Source organism: Lathamus discolor, chromosome 2 (genome assembly GCF_037157495.1).
Source record: "Lathamus discolor isolate bLatDis1 chromosome 2, bLatDis1.hap1, whole genome shotgun sequence".
In the NCBI taxonomy this organism is placed as follows: domain Eukaryota; kingdom Metazoa; phylum Chordata; class Aves; order Psittaciformes; family Psittacidae; genus Lathamus; species Lathamus discolor.
Genome location: NC_088885.1, coordinates 38394453 through 38420819, shown reverse-complemented (window position 1 = coordinate 38420819; position 26367 = coordinate 38394453). Strand labels below are relative to the sequence as shown.

General features: G+C 39.3%; 1 protein-coding gene across 2 annotated transcripts in view; it reads left to right on the top strand.

The window, feature by feature from the left end:
- The window catches only part of CUBN (cubilin), a 147767-nt gene that overhangs the window by 111020 nt on the left and 10380 nt on the right, over positions 1-26367 (top strand). For both annotated transcript variants that reach the window (XM_065666495.1, XM_065666493.1), the window contains 8 exons: positions 668-789; positions 2653-2878; positions 5147-5334; positions 7705-7861; positions 9390-9539; positions 16931-17131; positions 19370-19499; positions 20396-20613. In XM_065666495.1, coding sequence (XP_065522567.1) covers positions 668-789; positions 2653-2878; positions 5147-5334; positions 7705-7861; positions 9390-9539; positions 16931-17131; positions 19370-19499; positions 20396-20613 — 1392 coding nt within the window. The remainder of the gene's footprint in view (positions 1-667; positions 790-2652; positions 2879-5146; positions 5335-7704; positions 7862-9389; positions 9540-16930; positions 17132-19369; positions 19500-20395; positions 20614-26367) is intronic.

Below are 26367 nucleotides of genomic sequence, written 5' to 3'. Positions count from 1 at the left end.
GTACACATATACTACCAATTGAACTTTTGGATTTATTTTCTGCATTACTGTTCCCATTCCCTGAACTGAGTTTGAGTTTTTTGCAATGCAGTGCAACACTTAGAACAGCTGGTTGCTCCTGGGAATAGGGATGTAACAGGTAACACCAGCCAAGTCTGATTTACTTCAAATAGGCCTCCAGAGTGCTAGCATGGCTGAAATGCATTCTTCTGCTTGAACCTTTGCACTCATTTTGAAATCCATTTAAAACTGTATCAGTGCAAATTACACCACTTTGCCATTTACATTCCAGCACAACTGTTCTTCCTGTCAGAGCTGAATTTAGCCTTGGTGCTTATGTAGACACATCAGCAAGTTTTTGACTTGATTGTGTTGGTCCAAGAGTGGCACTAGTTTGCTTAGGAGTCTGAGATAAATAAATTGGAGATAAGGCGGAAGAGGCAGTTGTTTCAGCTGGCACAGGTTTTGCAGAGCTATATTAAGGATCAGAATAAATACAAAGTTTCAAGGTCATTGGATCTGTTTACTCGCTATTCAGTGACAAAGATTTTAAAACTTGAATTTTCCCAGATAAATTGTTCCTCCTTGCAAGCTGAATAATCTTCCACTTATTTGCTTACAGTGTTCAGTTCCTAAAGTGTACTGAAATGTCACTTTTTTTCTTCAGCCTGTGGTGGTATACAGTCAGGTGAAAGTGGAGTTATCTCAAGCCCTAACTACCCAGAGCCTTACAGCAATCTGAATCACTGTTCCTGGTTGTTGGAAGCCCCTGAAGGTGAAACCATCACTGTGAGTAACACAACATCATGGTTGGGTGTACAGCTGCCAGTGTAAGAAGCACCCTCTGAGTCTTGACAAACACATTTGAGAAAATCAGAAATGTGGAGGAATTAAATATCTCCCCATTGGCCTTACCTAAGAAAGAGGAGGAAACAAAGATAATACAACTGAACTAAATTGTGCTTTTTGAACAGGAAAAGGATTCTGGTCTAACTTGACCTCAAAACATAGCACCAACTTTTCCCTTAAACGATTACTTTCTATGTTTAGGAAACTAAAATAATTCCTGTTATTAGATATGCATGGATAGTCTCACTATCACGTGAATTAACATGAAGCTGAAATCTTTTCATCTGTGCAGAAAAGTTACAAGCCACTAGAAAGTTATTTTCATGCCTTAATGGCTAGTCTGGAAGATGATATGATTGCTGGTACAAATTAAATCAATGAGATGCTCCTCTTATTTCCCAATAACTATTAACAGGCTGCCTGAGGTGCTCTTTTCTTGAGCCAAACTGTCGAGAGACCAATTTGTGCTTAAATCGGTCCACTACTTTATAACCAAGCAGTACTAAACTTCTTTCAATTAATTATTTGACTGATCCTCTGGAGAACAGGTCCAATCAGTGATGTTTGTGGGTCAGGTCAGAATAATATCTGAAAAGCAATTCTGTAAAAATTGCAGATTTTCATAAGTAATGTCTTTCACTACTTTCCCTATCATGTTTTCTTTATTCACAACAACAAACATTATTTCTTAGAAATGCAAACCTATAGTCCTAATTTTTCTGCATGATATTCTGACCATTGCTTAGGTACTTATTTCAGAGAATACAGTATTATTTTAGTTGAACACAAAATTTCTATTTAAGCCACAGATTTGTTTAAAGCAGAACTAATCTTAATCAGAATCAGATGTAAGTAGATTTCTGGTTTAAAAGGACTGAATAACAGCCCCTCAGCAAAGGCAGACAAACCTTTTCCAGTATAAGCTGGCAGTTTCTGTTGCTGGTAAGGTTCCAAACATAAACCATTTGAGCTAAATTTGTTTTTTGCCTCAGGCAGAGTTCTTTTGGAAATTAATACACCCAGGAAGAAGTACTGTATATTTGCTAAACTTTTCCACAAAGATCCATATGCTGGAACTGGTAAAAAAATACCTTATTGCAACAAGGCCAGGCAGTCATTAGTGTACATCAATATTTCAACATCAACAAATCCAGAAGGCTACTGGGTCAGCAAACTAAATCTTTGAACAGGAAATACCACTCGTGCATATTACTCCAAGGACAAGCGGCATCAGTGTTAGAGGGAGATAGGGTCAGAAGCTGCCTGCACAGCCCAGCCTATCTGTGTGATGCATCAAGGCCCATAGGAACAAAACATGCAACTCTTTCTCTCAGATTTAATTGAAACTATCATTGCTGCTGGAGTACTCTGATTCAAAATAACAGGAAGAAAAAAATCCAAGGCTTTCTGCTTACGTAGCTACTCATACTTGAATCTGCAACTTCAGATTTCATGACAGAAGCCTTGAGAGCAGGAAAGTGGCTCGACATCTGTGCATATTCAAGACCATTTAGAAGCATATACTTAGCTTCAAATATAAGGTAAAGTCTCAGTAACACCAGGTTTGAACCTGTGCATTTCTCTTTCATTTCTGGTTTCATGCTAAGTAGCTGCTGTTACTTATAGTGGCAAGACACCAAGCAGTACTTGCAGGAAAGCATCAATGTGAAGTGAGGGTCAGATTTACGAGCATACCCAGAAATCATTGTGCTAGGATGGCTACAAGATCTGGCTGAAATTGTTTTAACACCCCCACTAGAGTGGTTAGGGTTAGCTCCTGAATGTCGCTTTTGTGTGTTGCAGCTGACTTTCACAGCCTTCCACGTCGAAAATCAGTTGCTTTGTAAGTGGGACTCTGTTACTGTCCTAAATGGTGGATCTCCTGGGTCTCCTGTCATAGGAAAGTATTGTGGAAACTCATCCCCTGGGACTATTCGGTCTGGTTCCAACAAGCTAGTTGTCATCTTTAACTCTGATCACTCAATTCAAGGAGGTGGCTTTTATGCAACATGGACAGCAGAATCTCTAGGTAAGAAAAAAAATACTGATTTTGTCAGGTCTAACTTCGCAGTACATCATGAATATATAGCACTAGAAGGCTGCTCTAAGATCTCCCCAGAGCCTTCTCTTCTCCAGGCTGAACAATACCGACTCTCTCAGCCTCTCTTCATTGAGAGGTTCTCCAGCCCCCTTATCGTCTGGACTTACTCCAACAGGTTCACATCCCTCTTGTGTTGGGGGCCCCAGAGCTGAATGCAGTACTGCAAGTGAGGTCTCAGGAGAGCAGAGGAAAGAATCACCTCCCTTGACCTGCTGGCCACACTGCTGGTGATGCAGCTCAACACATGCTTGGCTTTCTGGGCTGCAAGCACACATGCTGGGGCCTGTTGAGCTTCTTGTCAAGTCTTTCTCCTCAGGGCTTTCTCAATGAAATAGTATTCCTCCTTTTTAATTAAGTTTGGGTTAAAGAATAAAAGAAATACATGCCAATACTTTCAGCATTCCTGAGAGAAGCCAGCACTAAAAAAAATCAAGTATTAAGCCAGTGTTGTCTGATTTCACACAATGAAATTAAATTTGGACTGATTTTGTACTTTTAAAGCCTCCCACTGGCTGTTTCTTGATGCCTGTAAATTGATACCATGCCCATTATCCTCCCAGCAGTGGTATCTATTGTCAGTGACTATGAGACATTTCATTTCTTGAATAACAATTGTTTCACAGATTGATTTGGTTTAAACACTTAAAACTACAAAGAGGTCAGTTTTAAGACAGAGAGGCAGACAAAACTTCTCAAACAGCACACTTGACAACAGCCTCAAACTATTCCACTTTAGTGGAGATGTTGGTACACTTTTGAAGGCAGTACACACGCAGGATTGAATTGGTATATTTTGAAAAGCTACCTTCCTTCTGTTGGAATTACCATCTCTCTGGATTAAAAGAACTCAAAACCAAACAAATAAAAGGAAAAGCCAACTCACTTATTGTCATTTGGGAGGTGACTAAAGGCAAGTGTAGATGTCCTGGCTGGTGGCAGGGCAAAATTTGCCTTCCTATCTCAGTAAGGAGCTGGCAATGTGTTCCCTGCTGTCACCTCCACCTGCAAACCTGGCTGATGTTGACTGCATTTCCATCAGTCAATGATCTAGCAGTATTGTCACAGTCAGCTGATGGAGTGTCTTTCTTAAATGTATCAGTAGTCTGTGGTTGCATGAATATACACTGACACTTAAGCAGGTTTTGGCACTGAGATTTCACGTACAAGGAAGGCCACTCTTCAGTGACGCAGTAGACATTAGCAGTGTGCATAGGCATCATTCTCTCTGAAAAGGAGGTTTCTTTCTTTATATACCTGGCTTCCTTTCATCAGCTTTCTTCTCATTTGTCCACTGAGAATCTCTGAGTTTACATTCTGTATGTGTGACCAAAACTTGGCCTTATATCTTTCTAAACACAATTGGCATCTTTAACACAGAAGAATGAAAAATAATCTTTCTTTTAAAGCTAATATGTTTTTTTAGTTGAGGCAAAAAGAAAAAAAAAGGAATGTAAGAAACCTTTTTTTGCTCTTTACTCAGCCTTTTACTACATCATCTCTGAAATAACAGTGGGTTGCTAGTACTCTCTGCATAGACCTAGTAAATTATTCTTGGCATGATTTTTGCAAGTATGCTTCAAAGTAACTAAGCATATTATGTATAAGAACATGAGGTGCCACAGAGCTGTAACCAGCTATTGCCCCCTTATAAATGAAACTGTTAACAACTTTTAAAAGCATGTTTTTCAGCCCTCTCCATAATTCCATTGAGATCCTCAGGGCTGCCTGGGCTGGAGGAGAAGTCACCATTTCACCCATGGTAAACAGATGTAGCTTGAGTAGATTCACATATGGAACTGCAATATTTGCATGTTTCAGAGAAAGAATAAAAAGAATTCAGGAGTAGATGAAGAGATTTTTTTATTTCTCTAGGGTGCGTTTCTGAATGCTTTCAGTCATGATGTGCGTGCTGTGGGGTGTGGAAAGGAACCTGCACAGTACTAAGAGAAGATCCTCATTTAATGTATTTCTGACCCTTACTCTCTCTCTTTCTAAGCAATACTCACTTCTGACTCTCAGGAGTATCTAGATGGACCAAAACAAAAGGGTAGGAACTGGCAAGGAGTAGGAAGTTTGATTGGGTGTTGGGGCTTTCCCCTCTCACTCCTGCAGCCACAGAAGCAAGCAGCCATTCCAAGCTGATGCCAACAGGAAATATTTGAATATTTCTCCCACCTATTGCTATTTTTTTTCCAGGATGTGGTGGAATCATTCATTCAGATAATGGTATGATCAAGTCTCCACATTGGCCTCAAAACTTCCCCAGGAACACCAGATGCACATGGACCATCATTACGCATGAAAGCAAACACTTGGAGGTGAACTTCCACAATAACTTCCAGATTCCAGACAGCAATGGGAGCTGCCAGAGCAGCTATGTGAAGGTAAAATGATCTTGGCACTAGATCAGCAGAGCAGTGCTTTAAGAAGTCATAATTCCAGAATCCTGTTTTGCCATTATCATGGTTAGGATTGCCAAGGCACAAAACATAAACTGAAATCCTTGTACAAATACCATCAGTTTTCTGTTTGCCTTGTGAACTGGCTTGTATATACTTTGAATTTTTATCAGTTCTTGAAGTTCCACCTCCAGCAGTGTCTCATCACCCTACATACTGCTCCAAAAATGAAAAATATGAAAAAATTACGTGACTTCAGAAACAAGATATAGTAAGAAAATATAGTGTAAAGAAAAGACCCTTCAGTTATGCCAGTGAGTAAAAAAACCCAGGAATTTCACTCTACAGTTCTACAAAACTTCTTCCTAAGTGTACAAACTGTCCAAGTTGCACTAATCCTCTTTTTTTTTTTGGTTCAAAAAACAAAGATAGCATTCTTATCTTTCATAGGTTGTCAAGAGGCACTTGTTTTCAAAGCAATACAATGGAATGGACATGCTTTGAATTTTTCAGTGTCATTTTTTTTTCTCAGGCATTTGGCATATGTTCAGTGATTTTGTGCTCATTTTCTCCACAGCAGTACAACTCCCACTTGAAATAAAGGGCAAACATAATTTGACAACATGTAGGAAGACTTGAGCAGCTGCACATCTAATCTGTACCTACTGACTGACAAACCACAGTCACACTAATTTTTTAAGGCTGTTGAAAAGAACACTCTTTGATTTGCTTTTTCATAGCCTGCTCCACTGATTAATTGATGTTACAATAATTAATGTAATAATTTGATGTTATATATGATTAATGTAACAATAATGATGTAACAATTAATATGTTACAATAAACTTTTCTAGTATGAAAGTCTTAATGCCACCCAGTAAAGGTGCTTTAATTTCAAATTTATAAACTGTCCTAAATGACATGGTCAAACTATGTCAACTGGAGATATTCTCCATGGAGAAAAACATGAAAATGTTGGTTATGTCCACCTCCATTTCTGAATGCCCAATCTGAGGTGTATGAAGGTGGCTGGATATGAAAAAGTGTGGAACATGTGTAAGTTTCTTCCACACATTCCAAGCTGAGCAGCCAAAAAAGAGGAATCCAAAATCAATAGTGACTTTGCAAAAACTTGGCCAGGCCATAGACTGTTTATATTAATCCTTTGAGCATCCATTGCCTCAAACACCTGGCCTGATGAATGAGGTGATTCATATGCCTATACTTACAAAATAACCCTTGGCTAACTCTTTCCAGAATGTTTCTTAAGGCTATCACAATTTCATGTGGCTGTTCTAGTTCCACTAGACTTCTTTTAACACATTCTTTAAAAAAACAAACATTATTTGGTTTCAATATATATTTAATATGCATTACCAGTAAAAATCTGTTCAAAAACATAGATAAAAAATGAATTTATTATTAGACTAAATATTTTTTTTCTTTTTTCTTAAATTAAACCACTTTAAATGTTTGGCAATAAACATCCTGATTCAGGAAATTATTTAAGCACTTAGAAATATTAAGCATTCATGCCTATGTTTCACTTTATATGTGTTGAAATCCAGTGTTTAAACTGTGAGCCTCCAGTACACATATAAGTAACTGCCTGAAGAGGGTTTCATTTCAATACCTACCTAAACTTGCATGTGCTTCTTGAATGCATGGTTTGATTGAACTTCAATGGACTATTGGTTCAGTTGAAGTAATATAAAAAAAAAAAGCATTTTTTCTTAATTATATTTTTTGTGAATTATTTTGTTAATCCTCTACATTATTTGATACTTGTCATTCAAGAACAACTAAATGCAACATAACAGAAATGGGAATAAGTTGTGATCAGCAAGACTAGATATTAAGGATCCAGATCTTCTAATTTGAGCCTCTATATTACCCTAGCATGACAGCTTTGGTTTTTATTGACTTATGAATAATACAAGGATTGCATTTAATAATTCATTGTATACATGGGTGTTTGTTCATAGCGTGTATGGAGATAAGTGAGCAGAGACAAAATGGGGGTAGATAATGATGCGCATAAAATGTTTTTCTCTGGTTCTCTGGACGTGATCTGTGTTGACTCACTATCAGCAGTGGTTCAAGCAAATGACCTCTAGATGACCTTCAGAGATCCCTGGCAATCTGTTATGCACTGTGATTCACTTCTTGGAGAACTCTCCTTTGTCTCCACTGACTGCAGAGTAAATGCAGAGTGACTAGCTCCAATTTAAATCTCTGAGATTGAAACCTATTGAAAGTCTATGGAAAGAACAATTGCATATGCAGTTCCTGGTGGGTCCCCACAAACTGCATGGGCTTTGAAAACACTAATCCATTTCCATCTGGGTTTGTCAGGTGTGGAGAGGAAATTCTGAAGAAAAAGCAGCTTTGTTAACCACAGGATGTGGAAGTTCAGCTCCTGATCCTGTTGTTGCTCCAAACAATGTGATAACTACAGTATTTCAGTCTCAGGATGCTCCAGGGCCAGGTTTCTCTGCATCTTTCACAAGCAGTAAGTAATATTAAAGCCAGATGGCTGCTTTATTAGTCCATTCTGGATTCGTTTGATCTGTGTGTAGTAATTCAGACCTCAGTCCAACAAGGCACTGAAGCCTCTGCCAGTTTTTGAAACCAAGAGTTTACTTACCAAATGCAATGGAGCTACTGTGTGGTCCAGTGTTTGACTTGCTAAACCCCCTCCATGCAGCTATAACTTTGCAGTTATTCATAGACACCTTTGCCTTTTCAATGCACTGAAAAGAAATTAAAAGGCTTTTAATTTTAAGAACTCTCTTCCCTGTAGTTGAACTGCTTGGAAGCTAAAGCTATAATCTTCCTAAAAAGGAACAGGATCTGCTCCTCCTTTAGGATTTTTTTCTCCTTCTTTACAAGGAACACACCGAAACTGCGGTAATTTCTCCTGTGTATGGGGTAGCACATGCACATCACAAAAACTGCTCTCAGGAGAAGAAATGACTCCTCACCATCTGCTCTGGCCTTTGTTTTGCTTTGCTGTGTTGTACTTGCATTTCATGTAGCCCAAGTGGCTTTTCTTGGGTGGGCCTCTCCGATTTTTTAACCATGGCGTGTGCTTCATGACAGTCAAACCCACCAGAAGTTTAGGAGGTAGTGCTCAATTGCCATCAACTGTTTGGGTTTTTTTGTAGGATGCTGCCAAATGAAACCACTTTCCCTTCACTGGATTCAGATTAAAACAGAGAGAGATCAGGTGCTTAGAAGAAGACATTATTGAAGTATACAGAATTCTGAACTGAAACTGCTTTTGTTTTTATTGTGTCTGCGCTAATGTTGTCAGTAACAACTAATAACCTCTTAGCAAAGGCAAAGACAGGTTTCATACGCCTGCTCCTAATCTTATACCAGCATTTCACTGTGCACTGTACTCTTTTAAGCCTGTATTTTAAAATAAAGAGAAACCCCAAGGCCATACAAGTCATTGGAATCAGGAGCTCCGTGAAAATGAACAGTTATGTGTGCTTGAGAGGTTTAAGGTGGCAAACCTTTCCTTCCTCTGCCTGTAGCAAAACAACACAGAGATGGCTCTAGAGCAGACTTCATCCTCCAAGCTGTTGGGTGTGAAGCAAGAATGGTACCACTTGGGCTAACATGGGCATTTTCAAATAAGGCTAAAATTATGATGTACCCCAATAACCTCCCATCCAATTCAGATGCATTTGTCAGTTACTAAGGTGTTTTGAAACATGCAGGCTCCAAACCTATAAGAACAGCAGTGCTGTGTCCTTCTGGTCAGTGGGCTGAGGGGCTATGGGCTAGTCTTATCCAAGACACTCCAAGACCCTGTGTGAGGTTGTAGACAGGAAGGCTCTGCATTTCCCCAAAACACTGCTCTGTGTGTGCATAAGCTGCCTTTGCTACCATGATATATACTACTCTCTTTTTTTACCAGCCTCTTAAAGGAGAGATGAGGCCCTTGTGTACATTATTGTTTTTCTCACTACAAAACTGAAATGCTGTTATCACCTGGATTATAACTGTGTCTTATTTATTTCTGTTTGCAGGATGTGGAGTAAATTTCACCAGCCCTGCAGGTCGTATTGTCTCTCCCAACTATCCTAGTCGGTATGATAACAACTTGAACTGCAGTTATATAATAGATCAGGGACCACAGTCACTGGTCATCCTGGAGTTTGAGACTTTCCACTTGGAAGGTAAGCGGTTCTTGATAATTTCAGTATGTACTGTGAAGTGCAGCTTCTCACTTGAAAACAATACAAGTCTTCTATCATGGAAGACAGTTAGTGGTTAAATTTGCTGGCCCATTCTGAAAATCATTACAGACAAACTTTTACAGAGATCGTTTCCAGGGGTCAGTTTTGTGTCACTGAAGAGCGAAGATACATTTCACCTACTCAATATCTTGCAAAAATGAAATTGTGGATTTGCCGTGCTGTTGGAGTGTAAGAGTGACTGTGGCCAATTTTGGTCTTTATTCCTGCCTTTTTTTCACCATTAAGTATTAGTCTTTTTCATCATAGGCCACCTGTTTTGCTTTTCAGTGCTTCTGCTTCCATAACAAATAACATGGACATAAATATACTCAGGTGTTTTACAAGGATATACATACATATAAATGTGAAACTAGGTGAAAGACCACAGTAACTGAAAACATATAAAAGTTGCTACCCTATATATATGCATGAACAAAAGTTCCTCTTGAGATTTGAAAACACAGAAGCATTTAGCCAAGAAATAACAAGTATAATATCCTGGTCTTATTGGTGTGAATGATAAAACTTTCCCAACTTTGGTAGGATCAAATTTTTATTGGTGGGATGTGTTGATAGCACAGAGAATCAGCATGTCTGAATTATTTGGGTGGCATCACATATTTTGAGGCCATCTTAATTTTGTTCCCTTGAAGTCACCTAGACAAAGAGATTTTTGAGTAATTTGTTACTAAAATGGGGTGTGTAATTTGAATTTTCCTTCAGACCAAGCAATAAAGTCAGAAAATAGGCTGCTTTTGTTTTCTTTTTATGTTTTCAAACTGGTTTGAATTTAAAAGTATTCTGGCCCAAACTGAATTTAGGTCTGAGAAAGAGATTTGATTATATTATATTTGAAACATTTTTTTCATCCCCTAATTAAAACTGCTACTTTAAGATTTTTTTTTTTAATTAAATGTAAACCACAGAATTTCTTTATGTAGAAGACCAGCAGACAGACTAAACATTCATTGAATCAGATGATGCCAGTTTTGACAACTTTATGAATACATTACTGAACTCTATTCTGTTTGTGCACTCAATTTATAAATGGATTCAAGCTTTTATTTTAAAGAAGGTTGAAGCAAAGAGGTAAGTGATACAGACATAATAATAAACATAGAGCTAAACAAATACTAAAAATATTCTACTTCTTGCAGGTCAGTTTGCTCCTTTATTGTTATAGGCTTCCTAGGCTAAACAAACTAAAAGTCCTTAGTCACATGGAAGAAAATAACTGGATATGAGCTAAAGGACATCTGGTTATAAAAGAGGAAATATAATCAGTTGCACCAGGAGAGGTTTAGATTTGGATATTAGGGAAAATTTCGTCACCAAGTGAGTTGTAAAGCATCGGAACAGGCTTCCCAGGGAAGTGGTTCAGTCACTGTCCCTGGAGGTGTTTAAAAGATGTGTAGTGTAGATGTGGTGCTTAGCGACAGGATTTAGTGGTGGACTTGGCAGGTCTAGGTTAATGGCTGGACTCGACGATCTTAAAGGTCTTTTCTCAACCCAAACGATTCTATGATTCTACAATCTTACAAACTGTCATGCAGAAGTGAAAACTTACTCAGCAGTCTGACTCAATATGTTTAGCACATGTGTCTAAGGGTTTCCAGCATGAATTCCCTTAGTTCTTTTGCAAAGGCAGGAGAATGTTTGGCAGCATCTGTTAAAAACATTTCTAGCTATTCTATATTCATACTCTGCTGAGACTGTCACTGAGTATGGCCTTTAAAATTTTAACCATACTAGTACAGATGTTCTGAACTGGGTTTTTAAAGCTTAGCTACATGTCCAATTTACTACCTATTTGACCTCTCAAAAGAAATCCATTTTTTTTCTGTGGCTGTTTAGTAATGTAATGAATTATACAAAATGATGCCTTCAAGGCATACATCTCGTTGCCTTTAACTGGTTCAGAGATCTTTTCCAGAAAATTAGAAGGCAGAAGGTAATTGGCTATAGTGCAGTGACACATTGGTACCAAATTGTATGACTTCAAGGGTAAGTCACAGATCTCTGCTGTAGAGTAGTTATGTTTTCAAGTATGATGAAACACCTGTTCTGATTATAAAGAATGACTTCAAATGAGGCAGTTGACCCACAGGAGCAATACAATGTCAGTATCTGGAACCAAATGGACATGACATGCATGTACTAAATATTAAATATGTATTAAGCCTAAATATAGCAAGTAACTGGGCAAAAGAGAACTGGAGGAAAAATCATTTTTTAATGTTGTGATCAAAATTTAATCTAAATTGTCTGCTGTTAGTAAAAACATTGTTTTTATCTGACTTTGGGACCCTGAAAATAGACATCTAATTTAGATTATCATCTATCTAGATTTATCGCCTCATTTTGATTTGACTGATTCATGAACTTGCATAGGTTGCCATTTGCTTCTGGTAGTACCACCTGCATTGTTTGCTTAGTTATTTTATAAATAACCAAACAAACGTGGATGAGTTTATTTACTCAGCACCACTTCTGCAACAGTGATAAATGTCACTTTCCATCTGTCCCTCTCCTTGTATCAAAGATCTGCATAAATAAAATGTAATTAGTAAAAAAAAACTTATCTCAGTAGACTTACTATCCAAGAAATAATAATTAACATCCACCTTTTATTCATAAGCTTAATTCAGATGAACATCCCTACAAATACACCTCTAGGACAGCTACAGTACTGTATTATGACAGGGCTGTAATGCATTTCAAGTATGGGTATAACATCCAATAAAGTCTGAGTTCCAAATAATGGGAAATTAAGGGATATGTCTGCAATATCTGCTTTTAGAATGCTGTAATATTAATACTCTGTCCATACAAAACAACTGCAGTGTTGATAACACGTTGACCTGGAAAATGTTTTAGTAACTTATTTATCCTTTTTTTCTTTTTCTTTTTTAACATGCAACTGTAATTTTGCAATCTGGGATAAAGTCACAGCTTCATTTTGGAGTCTTCTCTAACTGCTTGCTTAGCTGTTACTAGGCAATTCAGAAAATAGGTTTAGCAATAGATTATTTTGAAAGAGGAGGTATATATATGTGTGTGCATATGCGTAGTGTGTGTATATATATATATATGAAAAACTTGTAATTCCTTGCTTTCAAAATATTGTGCTATGGAGCTGGTTAATATATTGCACAGTAGTATATAACTGCAGAATACTTCCCCTACATTAGTAATTACAAATTGTGTTACTATTTATACCAGAAGCTACAGTTGTGAAACAAAATTTTATTATTCTAGATTTTACAGACTTTAAAAAACCCCACAGGTTCTGCCTCAATACCAAATTAAACAGAATCTATGGCTATAGACAGAAAGATGGAAAAAGGACACTTATTAGTGATCAGATAGTTAGGGGGCCAAATTCAGTCAAGGTTTTTGTGTATGCATCATACCAAATACATAACTTTATAATGATGAGACTGAGAAGACATGTCTGCTAAATGTGAAGGAGATGAGATAACACAAAGGTCTATTTCAGAATGTAATGTGAGGACAACGGAAGCTCTTATATGAACTTTGGAGGCAGGAGTCAATGTATCAATGCTGAGTGGTACCAAGAGACGATAAAGAGTGCAGATAGATAACAAAAGGCCTTGAAAGAAAATACACTCAGCAATTCAAAGACAGAGGGATATGTTCGTAAAGTCAGGCCAAATAATTCATCTATCCAACACTATTTGGAAGAAACTTTTTCAAGGCTAGAGGAACAAGTGGTACAGTATCCATGTGTCCTGGGTTCAGCAGTAGCAGTAGCAGTCATTTTTCTCCTTAGTAGCTGGTGCAGTGCTGTGTTTTTGACTTTCAGCCTGGGAACAGCGCTAATAACACCAACGTTTTTAATTCTTGCTCAGTAATGTTTACTCTGACCGAGGACTTTCTGAGTCTCATGCTCTGCTAGGGAGGAGCAGAAGCCAGGAGGAAGCAGAGACAGGGCACCTGACCCAAACTAACCAAAGAGGTATTCCATACCACAGCACGGCATGCCCACTACATAAATTGGGGGCACTTACCTAGAAGGGGAGATCACTGCTAGGGTCGGGATGGATATCAGTTGGTGGGTGATGAGCGGTTGTATTCTCTTCCCTTGTTATGTCCCTTATCATTATTACCATTGGTGGTAGCAGCAGTGGTTTGTGTTATACCTTAGTTACTGGGCTGCTCTTATCTCAACCTGTGGGAGTCACATTCTTTCGATTCTCATCCCCGTCCCTCCGGGAGGGGGGGGAGTGAGCGAGTGGGCTGTGTGGCAGCTGGGCTTAAACCACGTCACCATGTTAGGAAAATCACTGTTTCTCAGGTGAAAGTCATAGATATGTGAAAGGGTAGCAAAGAGTTTATCTTAATGATAATAACTGGAAACATTTGACAATATTTACATCTGGCATGGATGTGAAGACCTAGAGAGATCCAAATTATAGGCATGGATCTAATGAGGGCAGGCAAAATGATGAGGCTATAAAGAAAGAAAATGCAAGGGAAGATTTGAGAGGGGAAAAAAGCTCTCCTGTGGTTTCATTGACAGACATAAATAAGATTTTAGTCTGAAGAGGCCTGGAGGATGGAAGTAGACTTATTGGGTCATCAGCATAGAGATAGTAGTTGCATCTGCCCTTGTAAATGGGATTATGCAGAGCTAATATGGACATAGAGAAAGTCAGGAGAGGAGATGTCTCACTGAATCCTCATGGGTGAATCAGAAGAGAGAATACAGTAATACCAGAAGGATGAGCAAAAGCCCTTAGTATACAAGGTTTTACAAAGAAAATCAGTGCTAGCTGTATGGAAAGTGCCTGTCAGCTCAGAGGATGTGGGTCTGACATCTGGCTAAGAAACACGCTCTGGAGACTCATAGAAATTGTTCCATTGTAGTGCAAGGGACAGAAATTGGTCTAGAAAACATACAAGATGATAGAATTAGAGGAAATAAACCACAGAGGAGAACTGATGATGATGTGCTATGTGTAGAGGATGGAAGTACAAGAGGAGACTGAATAGAGGAACCTGAGTCTGGGGATTATTTACAGAATAATGTATTCAGTATGGTGAGAAATTAAGGAAAGTGGAAACAAAAGAATGAGTTACAGGCTAGAGATTAAACAGCCATCAGTCCTGACAGGATTCATTGGTCATAAATGATATTGGCACAAACAATGAGGATTTAAAGCTACACATTAAGCCTTTTGCTCACAACTTCAACTATCTTATTCTTTCCAGTGCAGCAGCTCAAAACAAGTTGTGACTGACTGGTATTGTGGACCTTTGCTTTGCTGGGAAATACCTTTTGCTCTATGCCCTTCTCTGAAGTCTTTTCAGAAAGGGACCCAGGTGGCTTTCTCTAATCTTTTTTATTTGGAAATTGCACTTTTCTCCTTTTTTTTTTTTTTTTTGTATTTTAAAATTGATTCTGTTTTTCCATTGTATCGCATTATTCTCATAATTGGGTAGGGCATTAAGAATATTTTTAATTAATTAATTTATTAACCATGCAAGCATCTATCTGATGTGGCTAGTTGTTTTCAGCTTAGATGCTCTTACTAGAGTCAGACAAGCACCATATTTCCATATTAGCATAATTGTAAAGCATGTTAGAATACATTGTCTTAATTAAGAGAGAAGGAATCAAACCTCCAGAGAGGATCTAAAATGTATCTGACTGTTGGGATCACTCTGTTGTTCTTGTAAAACAAGATTATCACCCCATGCCTATTTGTCATTCTGTTCAATAGGAGCTATCCTGTTTCCTACAAATCTAGGAAGCAGCTTGTTTGGTCTGGACAATCTGCAGGAATCACTCCACTGCAACAGTAGGCTCAGCGTCTCTCTTGTTAAATTTAGATAATTCCCTATTAATCCTTTGCAGTTTAAGTAACTGCCCCCCCCCCCCCCATTGTTGCTAACAGGTCGCTAAACATGGTAACTTAACCTCAACAAACATGCGCCACCCCAGCTTCCATTATGCTTGTAAATGATAAAGCAAACATCAAGTTGTTCTAAAAGCATAACAACTAATGAAGGTCATTTTTCAGTAGATGTGCTGTGTCTTTCACTGACAGCATTAATCCAGCTTTCTTCTATAATCCATGTGGGTCCCTTCTGCTCCTTTGGGGGTACCACCCTGAGTACCACCAGCTTCTCCCCATGCTTATGGCTTCCAGCTGGGAAGGGAGGTGGTGACATGGCTCTGAGCTCCCAGGGTGCTGGTGGCTGGTGCTCAGAAGGTCTCTGCCTGAACGCACAGCCCTTGCACTGAACTCACAGCCCTTGCACTGAAAGCAGAGCTTGTCCTTCTTTGGGGACATCCCTCTGGCACGCTAAGTCAGATACTGGCCTTTGTGAAAACTGTATGCACTCAGGACATTTGAGACCTCTTGTCTCAGTTGAATCTGGTTGCAAATTGTGAGGTGGCTGGGAAGTCAGGAAGGCAGGGAGTTAGGAACGGCTCATTCCTGCAGAAACCTAACTGCACATGGGAAACTAAAAAACAATGGAGAAAAATAGTAGAATATTACATTTCCCATTTCCGTTTCTTAGTGGTTCTGAATGGGCAGCTTTACACTCACCCTAAAATCTGCACAGATTTTCCCCTAAAGCAGATTGTTCATGAAAGTCATTGGGGTTTTTTTGCTGTTGCTCAGTTATCTCCAAATCTCCACTGACTGACACAGTTACAGTATTTCATTGGCAAACTACAAGATTAATTTTACACTTTTCTTGTCTTCTAACTCAATCTGAATAATCTGGGTTTAGCTACTGCAAAGTTGGGGGGAATTTAGGCAGAAAGAAAGCTCTGAAACAAGTCAGTGTGTGGACTATTTATTTTTTTTTTTTTTAGTTTTCCAAAATTCTCACTCTTAATAATTTAAAATTCCCTGCACTGAGTGAGGACTTCTACATTAGGGGGAAGAAATACCTTATATCTGGTTGCCTGTAACAAAAGGTGCATTGCTTTGATCTGCAGAGGTGATCCAGGCTTCTGTTAAGATACTCTCATCTCCTCATAGATGGTGTTTACTCAGCTATGAACTGCCATGAACTCAAAGGGCCTGGAGCCTTTTCCAGATGGTAGATCTCTTGAATGAGCCCAATCTGATGTCTTGTATACAAGGTCTCTGCCTTCTTCTGACTCAGGTTTTTTGCATGTTAAAAATTGACATTTGCTTCCTCAGCAGGCCAATGAGATTCCATTACTGGAATGGAAACTAATATAAAAATTAATTCTTATCCTCTGTGAGGTCTAGCTACTTGCAGCTCAGTAAACTTCTCACATGCAAAATATGCTGCTAATGCTTCTGCATTATATGTCCATGCAGCCCCAGCACTCTTGAGCAGAATTTGTCTTTATGATGGATTAAGCATCTTCAGTGGGACAATGGTTACCCCACATCCTCTCATCACGCTCTGTGGTAATGAGCTCCCTGCCCCAGTCAGTGTCTTTGGACCTATGCTGCTCAACTTCTACACCGACTCCCACATTGCAGGCTTTGGATTCCAGGCAAGATACAGAGCAATTGGTGAGTAGACACTGTCCTGTGCTTTAGGTGGTGGAAATATTCCAGCTGGAGAATGATTCAGTGTAGGAAATGTTGTACCTCATTTTGCGAATATCTTACATGAATAAAGGTGGTTCATATTCCCTGGGCATTTGCCCAGAAGAGCCCCCAGTAGCAGGATGTGGGACTGTTTAGTGCATGTTTTCACTGACTGGTGTGTTATCTCACAATTCCAAGACACTACATATGACCAAGCCAGGAACTGAAACCCTTTTCCTTTGCTGTAGAAAATAAATGCAACCCATTTTAGGAGAGTTTTTTTGTCTGTTTTGGGTTGGGCTTCTCACAGTGTTTAAGGATAAACATCACCAGCTTATTTAACTGGGTTTAAATAGAAGATTGTGTCACATACAGGAGAATGGTTTGAACCTTAGTTGTATTAAAACTACATTATACAACATAGGAACCAGAACAAGATATTTAAATGGACCCAGATATATGCCTCCATTTTATGACCCTCTTGCAGTGCCAGGAATTAATGTCCATAAAAACTGGCATCTAGACATATTTTTATTTTTGATAAATATTTTCACCAAAACCTTTTGTCATTTGCATGAGATCTCTTTTGTTTTGAAGTGGAAATACGCATTAGAAAAAGAAGTTTCCAACCGAGTTTAGAATTTACATCTGCACTAATACAAATATCCCAAAAGATTAATTTTCTTTTCAAAACCAATTTTAGTATTTTCTGGGTTTAGCTTGTAGAAACAGTCCTTGGATTTTTGAAAGCATCGTTTTCTAACTGCAGAGAAAGTGTGAGTTCTTAGCTTTGGTATTTCCCTTAATGCATTCCTTATGTTCAAAGCCACAGCAAAAAGCATAAGGCCAAATTCTTTATATAAAATGAATGGCCTTATACAGATAAGACAGAGGGAATGGCACTGAGTAATGACAGTGTGCAGTTACTCATGGAAAAGGCCTTCATAACACACTCAAGACTGTTGCTGCTGACTTGTGACTTCTGACATTTAAGAAAGATGACTGCAGCCTTATTAGCTTGTTGTTGTATACAAAGCAGATTCTAGCAATTAACATTCTTCTTCCCTCTAGTTGTATTGTTTGCTGAAAACAAAATGGAAAATGCTTCCCCCTCCTAGAGTAGAATAATGCTGATTCTTTATCCTCCCAGCTCCTGTCCTTTATCTGCCCGTGGTTCGGGCTGCTAGCCTTCGTGCGGCTGAGGAGCTGTAGCCAGCAGCACCCTGTATGGGACTCCCTTTGTTAAGGTGGTGGCTTGAGCAATGGCATGCTCTTTAAAGCATGAAAAGCTGTGCATGGCTTTGAGCTATTTATCAACAGGACACAGGGAAACATTTTTTCCTAAGTTAAGATTGTAAAATAAAGGCTGAAGCTAACAATAGTGATTAGAGTTGGTTTTATAATAGTTTTTGTTCCCTCAAGCATTGAAGCTGGGAACAAACATTAGCCACATCCTGGCCTCGTCAGCATCCATGGTGTGAAACCCAGAGAAGCCAAGCAGTCCCTTTAGTTCATGGCTGCAGAGTTTAACTTGCTCCTCAGCCAGGCAGCAAGCATGCAGTCCTGCACTGCTGACAAGTCTCAGCACAAGGTTAGGTGGGGAACAGCCCCAGGGGTTAGTGATACCTGGGGACTCCTCTCTGCCTTTCTGCACAGAGCAAATGCTACAGGAATGTTCCAGCCCTGCTGGGAGGTGGAAAGGTGATGGGGAGCTGCATACAGTTATTCCGGAAAAGTCAGGAGCGGGCTAAGTGCCAAAATTTCAGAGGCTTCTACGGGACCCGGGTCTGGATGAAGGGATGTCTTTGCACATATCAACCATGTTTCTCATGGCAAGCTAGAACGGGTGCAGAGCTACTCCAGACACATGTCACTCACACTGCTGCATGGCACACCCACATCATCCTGCTGCTCCCTGGTCCTACTGCAGCACACTCTAAGTCAGGCTCAGTCTTTTAGTGCACCAGCACAGAGCTGTTGTCATTTGGTATAGACTAGTAACAGCCTGTTACTTTGATACTGACTAGTTTTCCACTGCAAAGCACAACCTGACAGACATTTTCATGTTTACCAGTTCTAGGCATGGCAGTGAAGACTGCTCCTAATCCGCCAAGGGCTTTTCTTTCCTTATGGTAAAACTCCTGCAAAAAATAAGAGAATTAGGACCAAACTAGTACTCAGAAACTAATCACTTTTTTTTTTTTTTCTGTTTCCCTACAGCTTGTGGTGGCATTTTCTATGGCTCTGTTGGTGTTATCAGCAGTCCAGCCCATTCAGTTCTTGATTATCACAACAACATGAACTGTTCGTACTACATCACAGTCGGAAACAACAAAGTAGTGTCCCTCAAGTACGTAATCCAAGTTCAGATTGTCATCAAGGGGAAAGGGAGGTCTCTTATTCCAACTAAAGAGAGCAATTATGGAAAATTTTCTCTCTGTCTTTCCTTTTCCAAGGGGAAAGTGTCACTAAAATGACAAATGGCTACTGAAGGAATCATTATTAACCTCAGGTTCCCTTTCATATTTCTCTGTAACTTGTTCTGTGCAAAAACATCACCACAATTTAACTTCTCACTTTGGTTATCAAGAGGATTCAGTCAGTCTTTGAGGACTTACGAGGCTCCTGTGAGTTTATCTAAGAAAAAAAAAAAATCTTTTAGGAGGCTGGTACTCACTTTATAACCCGAGTAAATACCCACCCAGGAAAGAGTATACAGAGTGTGTGCTGTCTTGCCTAAAAGAAGGATAAGGCTGCCACAAAATCTTGCCACTGAGAAAGTAAAAGATGGGTGCATTCTTCTGTCACATATATGCTGATGGTGAGAGAGAGAATTAAGAGAACATTTCCCAGCTAAGCAGAAGACCCAGCTGGCCTCCACTCTGAGCCTGCATTTTAAATGCCCCTCACGTACCCAAGGAAATTGCAGCCTGAACAATTTGCAGAAGTGACAGAGGGTATGTTTGCACATGGGAGGTCTGCTGCTTCACAGGAACCTGAAGTGTACTGACAGTTTGCCTTGCAAAGAGCCCCTTGGGTGAGGGTTGCAATTTCTGAGGCTGGTTGACTGGAATGTTTTACCATGCAGTTGGTAGTTCTGGTTGCTTGTTCCTGAAGAGAAATGATTTGTCTGTGTATGGCTTTGGCTATTGTTGTTACTTGGACCTTCCTCAAACACTAAAACCACACATAACACAGGAATAGAAATAAAAATGTGATACCTAGAGCTCCAAATGTATTTTACAGATTCAACAGCTTCCAACTTGAAATATCTCCCTCTTGCTACAAAGACTATGTGGCTGTATATGACGGCTCAGATACCCATGCTCCTCTCCTCGGGAAATTCTGTGGCTCCACACTGCCTCCGAATATTAAGAGCTCCAGTAATAACTTGTTCCTGGTGTTTAACACAGACTTCTTTGGAGCAGATAGGGGATGGAAAGCATCCTTCAGGGAGACCTTAGGTAAGAGTATGATCAGACTCCTAAACCCAAGAATCTGCTGGTAAGTCATTTCTTTTGGTGAGGAGTGGTTATGGTCTCTCTCACTAAGGGTCCTGGAAACAAAAGAATGTTTCTGATTTTGAAAACACTGGCTGAACTAGGATAAATACTAGGCTTTATGGGATCCCTGCATTCCAGCCCCGGTTCTGAACTGATTCCTTTTATTCTTTGCTAACCTTTTCCTGCCTCTCTGAAGGAACAGGCATTTCTTGGGTGACCAAACCTTAGCAGCACCCAAAGGCCCTCTCTTTTAGAGGAAATCTGGCAATACCGGAGAATTCTAATTCTTCTATAGTCAAAGGCTGGTGGTGTGCTAAAGATGCCTCCTTTCAATCTATCTTCCATTTCCTTGCAGTTTGCATCACACTTTAAAAAAGTAAAGTTCAGCCAAGATTGGGGTTCCCCTGCAGGCACCACTGTGATTTTGTGGGATCAATATGGTTATCTGGCTATAACATTAATGGGATCATTCTAAGAAGGCACTGGATGTTTAATGTTTTGATGGACACAAGAGTCAGGGGCAAAGCTTGAATATTGCCTTAACATATGTTTTAAACTCAGCAGTGTATTTTTAAGATTAAGGTGTAAAAGGAGATTTTTACCTTTTTATAACATCTGAATTGTTTAGGGATGATAAGCAGCAAATGATTATTACATGTAACTTGATTTCATTTCACCACTACTAGTTTCCTGTGTAATTAACTCTACGTTTTTGAGATCTAGAAAGAAGTAATTGTCCCATGTACAAAGCTGGCACTCACACAGTTCGGAATGAAAGGCCTTTGTGGCAGAACAAACATAGTCTTCTGCTGAGTCATTGAATCCCCTCCCAACCCCTGGCCAGCCACTTTCTCATTTGATACAGTCTGAGAAAGTATTTACAGATAAAGAAAATAACTGGTTCTACAGGCTTTGCCAGGAAAAATATTCCCACAGAACCTCATGGTCATTACTATTATTAACTCCTCCTTTGCTTCACTCAAAGTAATTGCTACAAGAATACTTAAGACCACTCTTGTGGACTGTTATTTCAAGTAACATAATGTTGCTTCACATGTTGCTGTCTTTTAACCCTTAGGCATCAGTTATCAGAGATTCCCTGCAGCCTGAGTTCCTGTTTCCAGGGTGTGATCACGAGGAACTCCCCAAGCTCTTGCTTTTCCTGTTGGCATATAGTCAATTTTTTTTAGCCACTGACTTTGGTTTTACTTGTGTGAGTTGTCAGAGATTCTGCTTAAACACACAACAGAACAAAAGCCAAGCTTGTCAAGTCAGAACCGTGCCTGACAATTTCCTAGAGTGAGGAGAAGCCTTTTATGAAGAAACTTTGACACCTATTAGGCTCAGTTTTGGAGGGTCATTTCTGCAGGCTCCCAAGAAAAGGGAGGTTGTGGTGTTGCATGAGTTTACTCAGGAGCAATGGAGTTGCAAGTTGGAAAAGATGGTCATGTGGACATGTGGGTAATGTGATGAAGAGGCCATGATGGCAAGATGCATGATCATAGAATCACAGAATTGTTTAGGCTGGAAAAGACCTTTAATATCATAGAATCCAAATGTTAACCTAATAGTAGGTCTTCTTTCTTCACGGTAGGAAGCGAACCACACTGACTAAACCACACAGCCACTAGGAAGGACCCTGACAGTCCCATACTGGTACAGAATGGCCAAAAAGTAGAAAAGTATATTATAAAAAGAAAACATGAGTCATAGTCCTACAAATGTTTCCAGTTTGACTTGTCTAAGAAACAGAGCCAGGAAAATCTGTGACACATCCTTATACTATGAGGCAGGAGATTCTGCTTCAAATGAAAGAGAATAAAACCATGAAGATCTAAAAGACTGTTATTGTAAATGGTACTTTAGAGAAGCTCCCTCCTATCTGTCAAAAGATAAAACCCATGTGGTTTTACAGGGTACAAATGTAATCAGATGACAATTAATAATGATAAATCACTTGGATAAGGAAGATGGTATCTGTAGAGGAACAAGAGGCCCCATTCTCTGCTGGATGACAGTGAGTGTATTATTCTGTAGTTACCCTAGGGAAGCACAACTGGATAATGTAATTATTGCTCTCTGTTTAATGTTGTGAGTGACCCTGATGATGTATTGGAAAGAAGCGAGGAGAAACAGTACTCTCATATGTAGCAAAATAAGCTATTTCCTTTCCTCACAAGCTTTTCCAATTTCTTTCCTGATCAGGCTTCTCTCAGGGGTACTGCCAAAATCCAGGGTTAGCCATTCTTTCTCTTGTGAATTTTATTAGTAGGAAGTCCATCTGACAACCACTGTAGTGGGAGGATAGAGAAGCATAGCAAGACTGACAGTAACCAGGCATTCAAAGAGGTAAACCCAGAAATATCTGTAGAAAAACATGCTGTTTTAATTACAAGTTGTTTGCATCACTGATCCTGCACCCACTAGTATATTCAAGGTCCCCCCCAGTCAGAAGAAGGAGACTAACATAAAATATGAAATTGTATTAATTTGATAGTACAGCAACATCTCACCTTTACTTTTTTAAATGTCTTTTCTTTCTCCTTTCCACAGCAAGCGTGTGCTCCTCTAGGCAATCAATAAAAGGATGAGAAGAGATAAATCAATATCAGTTTAAGGCGTTTGGTTACATGAGATGTCTCTGTGAAGGAAGGAAAGCTAAGATTTTGCCCCAAAGAATGAGATCTGTATGTACTGAGCTTGTGACTCAGACAAAGATCTTCTGATTACCTCTCCAGCTCTAAGGGGAGACCTGAGCTTTACAGCTGACCCTGGCTGGTAGGGATAGAGTCCGCACATACCTCTGCCATCTCTGCTGTGATAGCAGCGACTTTGCACTTTGGTGATAAAAGGAACTTTTGCCTATTCCCGTGTGGCAATGGAGTGACCCTCTCACCCCAGTTTGTGATGCCTCTGAGGCTTACAATACAAAGGCTGAGAAGACATATATGGGTTTTGTGTGTTTTCATGTTTTTAAAGAGTCAGCAATGCCTGTTGGGAAATGTAGCTGTGACCTTATTAACAGCACATCATTTCTCCTTGGCAGCTCTCTCTGCTCATGTACATACTTCTGTTGTCTCAGTAATGAAATACATATCACATTCTAAACCATTGGAGAAGGATGTAGTTTTCTGAAATGCAGGTCTGCTCACTGAGGCTGTCTAAGGAATCCATATGAATTTACAAGAAGTGTTACACATGGTTAAATAAACAGGTTGAGTCAGAAAGCTCTTCCTGAGCTTTCTTCGCACAGTACAGGCAAAACTGAAACAGCTGGGACGGTAGGGAAGGTGTGGTGGAGAGGGGCAGGAAGGCTGCCTGCTTTTTCTCTACAGCCCTAAATCCTGCTTGACTTCAAGCTGCAGCCAGCTCTTTCCCCTCCCTTTTTTTATACTATCTCTTGTGAGCATGCAGAAGAACTTACATGATTTGTGAACGAGCAGTATCGTGTACTGAATTAATATCATCCCTTGTTTGCATTACCTTGGGGCTTATGAGTTCATGGACTGTGAGTCCACTGGGCTAGGCACTGCACAGGCAGAATAAAACAATTTGCTGTCACAAAGAGATTATGATTTAAACACAAGATGAGGAAAACCAGATGGATAGAGACAGGCAAGAAGAATAGGGTGGCAACAATGAGAAAACTAGTATTCTAGGCAGAAGAAATGCCTCCAAAACCTTTGGCAACCATTAGGCTGTTGGAATGTGAAGTTGTTAAAACACCCTGTCCTCTGCATTGTCCTCAGTTTTCCCAGTTTTATCCTCAAGGATCCCTCTCTCCTTTTTATTCAAGTAAGCATTTCTATTGAATGAATTTTAATCATTTTACATAGGGAAAACACCATAAGTAAGTATAGTTTACAAGAAAAACAGTTGGAAAAAAGAATCTTCTCTGATATACTAGAAAAATGCTATAGGTAATTCATATAAATAATCTAGTATGCCTGTCATAGCAATAGATGATAATTTATATGCTTTTCTTCCTGAAAAAAATGATCTGTAACTTACCTGATAAATCATCCGGAGGTATCTCCCTGCCCTTATTCTATTAGCTGTGTATTGAATTACTTATTTCCTGTTTGGAATACAATACAGCAAGTGCCTATCACTAATGGGTTTAGTGTTATGCTCTCCCCTAATGAAATTAAAGTGTACTTTTAAAAAATGGATCCAGTAGAATTTTCATGGCATTTTATGCTATTTTATTTTATCAACAACAACAAAAAAATTCTTAATATAGTTCTAAGTCCAGTTCTGACCTGCAAACTGAAAGCTTGGCTCGCTCCGTCTTCAGCTTCTAGCTGCAGATTTTCAGCTGTGCTCAGCAAGCACAGTTGCTGTGGAGGTCTTTTGGATTATTCAGAATCGCTGACAAGAAAACCCAGTTCTGAATTGGCAATATAAGGTAAAACACTGGTTTGGTTATTCCGTTGCATAGGTCATGTTTAGGTGTTCTACTGTGAGTCATTTCTAGATTCTTACACCACCAGGAATAATTCATTGCGCTGATTTATGTAAATGATGTTAGCACCTGCTGTAGGTGGCTCCAGGCCATCAGCTGTGGCATGTGAGTGTTGCTGCACCTTCTTGTGCCTTTGGAAAAGCAGCAGTGCCTGGCAGAGATTTCACAGCCCATTAAAACCCGCTTCCAGGGGCGTTATCTCAAGATATCAAGACTTAGAACCTGGTGCTGTAGAGGCAAATCTGAGAATCAACTTGCCTCAAAGTCATAAGTCTTCTTGCAAAACTTTCTTTGGGCTTTTGGTTCACACAGCTTTTTACAAAATGCATTACACATTAATATTACACATTTCAAGATTCATTACATTGTCATGGCTTAACTATGTATAGCTTAATCTATTAAAATAATGAATGAATTTTGGCTAATAATATCTTTTCTTAATCTTATTATAGTCTATGAAAATAAGAACATCCATAAGAAGCTCAAAATATATACTAATAAGTCACAATTCCTGGACTGTTTCTAAATATATTTTGGGGTTCAAATATAAAAATATGCATCAGCTTGAAATCGGATTAAATTCAGAAAGCACTTGCAGTGTGAAAATACATCTCTTCAATATGTCTGAAAAGAATACAACTGTTGAGCTAAGGGATAGTCTACAAATGCCTCTCAGAAATGTCAGTTATTTAATGTCTGTGACATTTCTCCTCCCACAGCAGAATAAACAGAAGTGATTTGCATACTCAGACCAGACAGACAAGAAGAGAGGTACACATTTAAGTAGGACATTTCTGACAGATCTGATAAAATGAGGTGAAAAATTATTTTCAGACACTGATTAAATATAACTGCAGTGACTAAATGGTTAAAAGCTGTTGGGATATTCAGATTAAAGGCACTTTACACAGGCGTGGGTGAACTCTGCTGGTATGATTTGTCTTAGCTTGACTGAAGTCAATGACTTTAGCTGAATATCTATTCTGGTGTGTACAAACAAAGGGTGAGGAGAAGTTTCTGTTTCATATCACAGAGAGATCTGCAAAGGCCTGGGTGGCTGTGATGCCAACAAGTACATTAATGCACTATTTGAATGAGGCCAGACTGCATGCCTGCCAGTGGTCACTCAGACAAGTATCAAGGAGATGGACAGGAAGGTACATACATTAGGGTTTTGCAGAAGTAGGGCAGGCTTTGCACAGGGCAGGTCTCAACAGTTATATTTGGGATCAGCCAATGGTCTAAAAACT